The sequence below is a fragment of the Leptonychotes weddellii genome, chromosome 6, assembly GCF_054177405.1.
Source record: "Leptonychotes weddellii isolate Sample4059 chromosome 6, ASM5417740v2, whole genome shotgun sequence".
Taxonomy (NCBI): domain Eukaryota; kingdom Metazoa; phylum Chordata; class Mammalia; order Carnivora; family Phocidae; genus Leptonychotes; species Leptonychotes weddellii.
The window spans coordinates 29,923,594-29,933,205 of record NC_138374.1 but is presented as its reverse complement, the minus strand read 5'-3'; the positions used below and the strand labels follow the sequence as shown (position 1 = coordinate 29,933,205).

General features: G+C 41.9%; 1 protein-coding gene across 1 annotated transcript in view; it reads left to right on the top strand.

The window, feature by feature from the left end:
- The window catches only part of PLCE1 (phospholipase C epsilon 1), a 299,036-nt gene extending 291,105 nt beyond the window's left edge, over positions 1–7,931 (top strand). Inside the window, exons 27-30 of the mRNA XM_081823078.1 lie at positions 2,402–2,560; positions 4,017–4,232; positions 4,564–4,757; positions 7,174–7,931. Coding sequence (XP_081679204.1) covers positions 2,402–2,560; positions 4,017–4,232; positions 4,564–4,752 — 564 coding nt within the window. The 3' untranslated portion in view covers positions 4,753–4,757; positions 7,174–7,931. The remainder of the gene's footprint in view (positions 1–2,401; positions 2,561–4,016; positions 4,233–4,563; positions 4,758–7,173) is intronic.
- Positions 7,932–9,612: the final 1,681 nt, after the last annotated feature.

Genomic DNA, 9,612 nt, shown 5'->3' with positions numbered 1-9,612 from the left:
GGATCATGACCTGAGCTGAAGGCAGATGCTTAACTGACTGAGCCACCCAGGCATGGGGAGGAAATTTTTGAAATGACTGACATGTGTCTGCTAAGATAACGAATCACATTTAAAGTGTTTAGGTTGACCTGGTACACAGTCATACACAGTACCTATTTACTGACTGAATAAATGAATTCAGCAATTATTGAATGCAAGCAGATACTAGCATAGTCGATAGATTTGGGCTCTAGGTATTTCCATGTATTTCATTCTGTGGAACTAGTGAGATGAATAAGCAGTTTGCCCGTATATTCAAAGTCCCCAAACTGCCATCCGTGACCTCTGATCTCCTCTGCCTGCCTGCCTGCCTGCCTTTTATAGTTTTCTTGTCTTCTAGGCTCTCAGGCTGTCAGGGTCACATCTTCTTGTGGTCAGTATGCCCTCCCGGGACATCTGCTGGATTTGAAATCAGACAGACCTGGCTCTGCCACAAATTGGATGACCTTGGACAGCTCATTTAACTTCTGTAAACCTCTGTGCCCTAATTTGTAAATCTGTAAGAGAAACTACTGTACCTGACTGAAAAAGATTAACATGAGACTCGTGCCAAACATATAGACAATCTGTAGAAAAATGCTTAGTAAGCTATAAAGAGCTACAAGCGAGAGCCGTTGTTCTGGTCATAACCTGTGCCTTCTAATGTGGGCAGAAAGCTCCTTGGAAATAAATAAGCTCTGAGTGAGGCTCCAAGAAGCTCTCTTAAAAGTCATGTTTATTGCATAGTTATTGAGGTATTTCATGTGTCCATTAGAACCTTTTTTGGTTTTTTTCATGCTTGCTTGCTTCCCGGTTTTCAAGACACAGATTATAAATTATGTCAGATGAATTACCACCCAACCCTACTCTCCAACTGGTTAAATATATTATGATCAACACAGTGACATATTACACAGCTAAAATCTCTACGAAGTGACATGAAATGAACACCACAATCTTTTAAGTGGGGACAAAAAAACAAGTTGCAGAACATTGTATGGAGTTTATATAATAAAAATAGACAGTAACTCTCCCCTGCCTAACACCCATAATGTAACAAATGGGGTCTAAAAACATCAGTCCTGAAAATTGGAGAGACCATGATTACAAGATTAATGAAATGATTGGGGTGAGCCTGTGGGGCTGGTTGGCAAGAAGCTCCAGGAACCAGTCCTTTCTGGTCCTGGCTGCAGCTTGGCGCCACCTGGTGGCAGGTATCCATTCTGACTTTAATATCAATGGGGACAATTCTGGGTCCTATGGCTGGTTGGAACCTCCAGGAGTGTGGCAGGGATTCCTGGATTTTTCTGGTTCGTTAGCACCATTTCAGTGCCTTGACCTGAGGAGATTAGGCTAGAAGACTGTTGGAGATCGAAGGACCTTTCTGCTAAATGCTCACTTCCTGAGATGGGGTTGCCCATGCCCCTTCAGACCTCCCCCTTGCAGAAGAGAACTGTAAGCTACCTTTCATTTGAGAATGGGGCTAACAAAAAACAGGAGCCATTCCACGATATTATATCTAAATTCACATAATTCCAGGGTTTCATTGTATATATGTGTTCACATACACAAAAATAACATAGATCCATAGCAGATGTTTAGAAGCATACATAACCACAATGGGTTTTTTATGGAGAATGAGATGGGGGGGGGGGAGATGATAATGGGGAAAGTTTGGCTTTTTGATATATTTCTATACTGTTTGGAAAATTTCAATAAGATTCATGTATCTATAGATATATCTAAATATATATTTAATATATAGTTACATATGTAAAATTTACTGAAAGCCAGTTCACCAAAAGCCAATTAACCTGATGACCAATTCTCGTAATTATTGAGAATTTTGTCGATATTCATTTCATTGTGTCCTACCTCCAGCCATCGTTTCAGCCTTTTCACTGCTGGTTCTATCCGTCCAGCCTGGCTGAGGGTCAGTTTGCATGCTTCATGTTCAGATGTCTAGTATTTCTTAATTGCCCAAGGCCTGTGTAGGGAATGGATGGGCTCTCTCTTAAATGTAATTTACTGTGTTCTTATTTGGCTTTTGGTCATTGGCAATATGGTATGTTGTCCTTGTACAAATTTATCTACAGTGACTTGGACTCAAAATCCACAGGTAGTAGGAGCAGATCTACTGGCTCATTGTAAGCCAGAACTTATCAGTCTGTCAGCAGCAGCAGAAACACCTACATTACTTTCTTCCTCTCACAAGACATGGATATCCTTGTAGAATCGTTTATGAACTATTACCTAGTGTATGAAATAGATGAGAAATAGTTTCCAACATTGCCCAGATACAGCTCACGTTTTCACTGGGTTTTTCTTTCTTGCTCTACATCATCTTACCATTTACTCATACTCTTCTTCTTTTTTAACATAGAACCAAGAAGAGAGAAGCATTGTTCAAGATGACAAGGAGATAATCTTGAACTCCGAGGAGGAGAGTTTCTTTGTCCAAGTGCATGACGTTTCTCCAGAGCAACCTCGAACAGTCATCAAAGCACCCCGTGTCAGCACCGCGCAGGATGTCATTCAGCAGGTGAAAGCCTCGCCCTTGCTCTCCTCGGTCTACTCCTCAGTGTAAATCACTGGCACAAATCAGATGTCAGCTCATTTTATGAGAAGTTCTAGAACAATGGGGATCTGAAAAGGGAGAGTGTGCCTCTAGGTTGGGACATGCTAGTTTATTCCTTCAACAGACACTTGCCTAGTATCTGTCATGAGTCTGGCTCTCTGTGGAAGTGTTGGTAACAGATTTAGGAGGGGGCTCCACAGAGTAGTAATTTCATTGGCCCAGAAATGCCTAAGCCAGTCCCTGGTGACTGTTTCTCAAAGATCTTACAGAGGACATGCTGGAGGCCTTCTCTGGCCCTCTCCCTCCTCTAAGTCATGCTTCTTTGTGTACATGGTTTCAAAGAACTGTATCTCCTTCCTTCAAGCCTCGTCATGGTTTGTTTATTAAATACCCAGTTGAGAAGTGGTATAGCCATAATGGTTAACAGCACAGACACTAAATCAAATTGCTCCAGGTTCAAATCCCAGCTCTCCTTCTTAGTGCCTCGGTTACAGTGGTGTGCTGGTAGACTGGCTGTCTTAAGGGAAAAAAAGAGCCAAATTGATTTTTAGTATTTGCCAATTTCTGTTGTGTGGATACTCCCACCATGTCTGATTTCACTGGCCCGTTCCAGTTGGCTCCAGCACACTGTATTATATACTCTGTGGTAAGCTACTCCATCCACAGCGTGGAGATTGTATAATAGTCCTTTCCACACACAGTTGTTGTGAAGATCAACTCAGTAAATATACATAAGGTGTACAATGCCTAGCACCTGGTAAACACTATTTAAGTGCTATCTGCTATGATTACATGATGACGTGGTTAAAATTTGCCTCCTTAGTAGAGTTTGAAAGTCCAAGAGAACCCAGACATGTTTGTTTGGTTTTTTTCACCTTTATCTCCCCAAAGTATAATACAGTATCTGTGACACAGAAGGCCCTCACTAAACATTTGATGAGCAAATAAATGTATAAATGAAAGATGATCTTGTACTAAATGAGAAGTGAGACCAGGCGAATTACTAAAATGCCTTCCACACCCAAGACTCTGTGATAGAGAGGCTCCCGAGGGTCAGGATTCTGCCCCTCCCGGTCTGTGTGACCTTCATGTCTATGAGCTTTGGTGCATGTAGAAAACCCAGTCGACATCCTTATTCTGTTACTCATTAGCTGTGCATTCTCTGGAGTCTGCTTAATCTCTATACATTTAAGTTTCCTTGTCTGAAAATGGGGTAATAATACCTAAATCACGGTCTGCTGTGAAGCCCAATTACAAGCGACAACTACGCAAACATAAACTGAGGAATGGAACGATGCAATCTGAGAAAGATCCACTCCTTCTCTAAAAGTCTGTGACATTTTCCCACCTTCAAGTTTCATTCAGAATGAATGCAAGTTGGAGATACCGTGTATTCAGTGGACCGTAACTTCTCTTTCAGACCTTATGCAAAGCCAAATATTCCTATAGCATCCTGAGCAACCCCAACCCGAGTGACTATGTGCTTTTGGAAGAGGTGGTGAAAGACGCTACCAAGAAGTCTTCCACCCCGAAGTCCTCCCAGCGGGTTCTTTTGGATCAGGAGTGTGTGTTTCAAGCCCAAAGCAAGTGGAAAGGTGCAGGAAAATTCATCCTTAAGCTAAAGGAGCAGGTGCAGGTAAAGTTCAAAGTTCTTTTGCTCTCTCCACAAAGCACTTGATACTCATAACCACGTGGTAATCAAATCTGGGAACTTATGAAATCTAGGAGAAAGTTTCTGAGTCAAGGGATATAGCTGGGAGAAAATGGTTTGGCTTCACTTTCACTACATGAAAAGAAATGTACTCCCCACTGTGGGTAAGCAGCCCTGAGAGGGGACTCCCTCAGCACTTCTTCCCAAAGCTCTACCTATTAGAGAAGAAGAGGAAAGGGCTCCATGATAGCGTGTCAGATGACTGGGGATCCCGGCTTTCACCTTATACCCATGGAAGGTTCTTTTTTTCCCACAGGCATCCCGAGAAGACAAAAGAAAAGGCATTTCTTTTGCAAGTGAATTCAAGAAGTTCACCAAGTCAACTAAACAGCCCCGAGGACTCACATCACCTTCTCAGGTCTTGGCCTCAGAAAGTGTCCAAAGCAAGGAGGAGAAACTGGTGGGCAGCTTGCCCTCCAATGACACCACAGAGTACCGACAATAACCAAGGTTGGCACGTTTTACCCAGATAGACCAAGTCATTGAGCCATTCTGAAATGGGGGCCCACTTACCCTACTGTGTAAGGCACAGCAGGCCCAGAGGACGATGTCCCGAAGGCAGATAGGAATCGTACCTAAAAACAGGAAAAGGGCTCTGAAGAGCCATGTACCTTCAGTATTTATAATTTTAGACCGACTGGTTTTGTAGCTAGCCAAACGAAGGCCCCCAAGAAGACAACCAACCTGCCCAAACTACTACATCAGCTCTATTTTATCAGACCTAGAACTGCCTTAACCGTCACTAACACAAATATTCTCGAAGGACTGCTATGGGTCATTCAGCTTTCATTCCTTTGGATTTTTAGTTTCATGCTATTTTGAGGTTTGATTTAGCCTCAACAACCTCACCTTGGTCTGCCTCAATTAAAAAATAAAAATCTGGCATTCAAAACTGTGTAACAGCCTCTACCTGGAAACTGCAGTAAACTCAGCCTTTGGTTGCCTACCCACTGCTCGGTATCCACAGAGTAAACTTCGTTCCATCTTAAAAGATTATATGGAACCCAAATTAAAAAAAAAAAAAATGAGGAAAACAAGCACATATATATTTTTTTTACTTCCTAATGAACCCAAGGGGTTATTAAAGCCCACTCTTTACCTGCACCATTGTAGTTCTAAAACTGAGACTGCTAGCCTAGCAAAGGCATTGCTGCTCACACTGCAGGGCTTCATCGTCTGCCTTTATCACAAGGAATTTCTCATATAAAACTGCAGAAGCTCGCATTAAAGAATTCATTGATACCTTTTGGCAGGACCTAACCTGATTTATAAGAGCACAAAAGAAGGCCCAATACACTGAGCCCATGTTTCTACATTTTAGGAAAAATAACTGGTGCCCTGTACCACACATACCAAGCTCTTTCAAAACAACAGATGGGACCAAATACAGGAAATCCCCTCCAGAATATCGGCGTATCCAACTATCCTGAGAGGTGCAAGGTTACTTAGGTTCTGTACGTAAAGGCTCATCGGAAGGAACTCGTGGAGCCAGGGCAGCAATCCACATCCCACATCGGGTAATAGTGAATTCGCGCAGAACGGCGAAGCCGCGCTGTGCCACTCAGAGAAGGCTCAACACCCGTTTTCTGTTGAGATACATCTAGAATCCTAATTTTTAAAAGTTCCAGACTCACTTTCTTATTTGCCCCAGGTCACTGAGAGTCGGTGCCTTCTCCAAAAGCCAAGTGAGCTTTAGAACTAAGCACCAGTGTTGAGCCTCTCCAGCTTTGAGAGAACGACTCATCTTGGTAGTGGGTCTGTGAGCATATGCCGTTAAGGACAGAAATGAAACTTTAAAGTATTGTTTTTCTCGATCAAGAACTTAGTATCAAATGAATCCGAGATGTCAGGTTTACATACCCCTCCATCCTGACCTCCAAAGTGACAGTGGTGTCACCCTCCGCACAAACGGAGCCCTCCTCGTGCCGCAGGATCACGGAAGTCCGTAGGAGTACGCCGCCACCAGAAAGCTGACTTACAAAGGAGCTTGCTACAGGAGCAGTATTAGGAGAGGGGGTGATTTAGAAGTAGGTTTTGGACTGTATTTTTCTGTAGCAAGCATTCAGAATCGTTCAGTTGACCTCAGCTTTGCTTAAACCTGGGGAAGTTTTTCTTTAAAAACAGACATGGGTACATCTATGGGTACATGAATCTCGTGTTATAAATTCCTTTACAAACGGTGTCCTCAAAAAGGGGCGCTTGTGAGAAAAGAGACTTCCAGTGCTCACGAGAAGGCAAGTTTAGTGTTTTCACTGCTTATGAAAACATAAGTTTTCATGTTCTAATTCTAAAACTTTCACCCCTGAAGTTTTAAGAGTTACCCTTTAATCATTTAAGAACTCATAAACAATTATTTACCTTACTCTTATCTGAAATGATGCAGAGTTGAAGGAATTCCACCTTTTAGAAAAGTTGAAGTTTATCTGATTGTTATTTAAAAAATCTTTCTAAAGGCTGTGGTGTTCCAGGGCAGAAATAGGCTCACATTCCACCTCCCAGGAACATCGTGTTACAACACTGCAAGTTTATTTTTTAAAGATTTTTTTTATTGTCAGAGAGACAGAAAGCACAAGCCGGGGGGAGTGGGAGAGGAAGAAGCAGGCTTCCCGCTGAGCAGGGAGCCCGATGTGGAACTCGATCCCAGGACCCTGGGATCATGACCTGAGCCGAAGGCAGCCGCTTAACCGACTGAGCCACCCAGGCGTCCTGACACTGCAAGTTTCTAGCCAAGAGTCTCTCCTCCAAAAGCAGCCACCAGAGTTGTGGGTTTCTCTTGGTTGAACCACATTAAACCATTGCTACACTGCAGATGCTGCTCCTTCATTTTAAATCTACTCACAAGCCTATGTATTATACCACTTTACAGGTGAAGATCTTTTGGTAAGAAGTTAAAGTCAAGAGTGAACATGGTGGAAACAAATAAAATTTCCTTACCTTCATCAGACTTAAACTGGAAACTGATGATTTCTGAACGGAAGCCTTCTTCACACACGACGTGAGGTCCACGCTGTCAAACAAAATGGCACCGGGCTACCTACCACCCAGTTTCCTGACGAATGCAGCAAAGAAGCCCAGGAGATGGCCATTTTATTTTATAAATGTCAGCAGTCAGAACATTGCTAAGCTTGCAATAACAGACTTATAGAACAAGCAAGGGTCAGCAAACTCTGTCCATAAAGGGCCAGACAGTAAGGATCGTAGGCTTTCTGGGCCCTACAGTCTCCACTGCAGCCACTCATCTCGGCTGTTAACAGTGCAAAAGCAGCCACAGACCATACAGAAGTGAGTGAGCGTGGGTGTGTTCCAATGAAAATTTGCAGACGCTGAAATTGCAATTTCATAAAATTTTCACATCACTAATAATCCTCTTCTGGGTTTTTTTTTCCAATCACTCAAAAATGTAAAAACTATTCTCAAGAGCCATACAAAACCTGGTGGCAGGTTGGATTTGGCCCAGGGCCATAGTTTGCTGACCCGACTTAGAAAACTGGGAACAAGAGCCACAGAGGTCTGAAAACAAGCAAGCTAGTTTAGTCATATACTTCATGGCTGACGATCGGAAGCTTTGGGGCATTGCAAATGTAAATATATCCTATAAGATTCATTAAAAAGTAATTCAATGTAGTTTCTATATTATGCACCATAGTGGACTCTTCTTTAGCATTTCTTTCTATGTAGAGAATGATGTTGGGGTTTTTTTTTTTAAGTTTATTGCTTATGTGTTCACAGATTATTCCACTTTTGGTTTTCACAAACTGAATTTAGAATGATGTATAAATTAATATCTTCTGAGTTGTGACATCTTAACAAGAAATTTAACCATTTCTTAAAGCAAAAGTAGACTGAGTGGGTGTTCAAATTTATTTATTTTGCAAGGTCTGTACTGACACTGTACTTATATATTTATTATACATAGCTTTTGTGATCCCGCTTATGGATTAGAAGCACTAGTGGTTCTGTCTCACTATTTGAAGACAAATCTCCTAAAAAAAAAAATGTATGACCTGAATACCTGACATGGGCCAGAATTTCATGCAAAAAAAAGCTTCAATTCTCATTAACTGAAGAGCTATTGATCCAGGTCATAATTGCCATTTAAGGTATATTATCTTTAAAACTTACTGTGTAAAACTATCAAGTAAGTGTAAAGAATTCTTATCCTTGGTATGAAGCAAATTATGACTTTTAAAATGGAATGTGTGTTCCTCTAAAGTAAATCCAAACTTTATCTTTCTACCAACATTAAAATTTTTTCTTCAAATTATAAAGCACACAAAAAATCCTAACTTTTTCTTTGAGAAGTCTTTTTACCAATTATAAAAATAAAACAAGTCCCCAGTTCTCTGCATATTCGGAAGTCAGAAGTGTTAAAAACACACCAGACAGGGCGCCTGGGTGGCTCAGTTGGTTAAGCGACTGCCGTCGGCTCAGGTCATGATCCTGGAGTCCCGGGATCGAGTCCCGCATCGGGCTCCCTGCTCGGCGGGGAGTCTGCTGCTCCCTCTGACCCTCCCCCCTCTCATGTGCTCTCTCTTTCTCATTCTCGCTCTCTCAAATAAATAAATAAATCTTTAAAAAAAAAAAAAAAACCACACCAGACAGCTTTCACGTTATTGTTCACTGACTCGAAGCCTTAATGCTAGAACAGCCGCCATTTGCTTGTCCACAGAATTCAAGCTATTCCAGTTGGATGTGGTTTGCCCAGTGCTACAGGGTTCTTTTCAAATCATCAGTCTATAAGAAATGCACGATACTGCCCCATTTAAAAAAAAAATATTCCAGAAACACTTTATCATGCGTCTATAAATTTGACATCTTTTCCTCTTGTTTGGTTTATCATGTACTGAAAACTGAGGTACTGGCCTAAAACTGGCTAGAGTCAAGATGAAAACAGTGCAGAGTAAGAGGATGAGAAGCAAGACTGGTCTCTCTAGGTTTAGCACTTGGCCTTGACTCGAAGCTCCAGCCCCGCCCCACCCGCCCCACCCGAGTCTGTAACATTGTGACTCGGCTGCAGGACGGACTCTGAAACTCCCCGAGACTAAAGTGAGACTAGGTTTTACAAGTAAATGTATTGCCTATGTTGAACCCAACTAGTTGCTCATTCCATTTTGAGGTGAAAGCACATCCTCCGTTGTATCAGAGTCTTTGGGACCTTCTGAAAGACACTGCTCAAAATGTAAAACGCCCACTCTATTACAACTAACTGGCACAACCTGGTGTTTGCCAAATGTATGAAATGTTTATTTGTAGCTTCTCTGAACTATATAGCTATGTTAGTACACCAAATGAAAGAAATTATCCT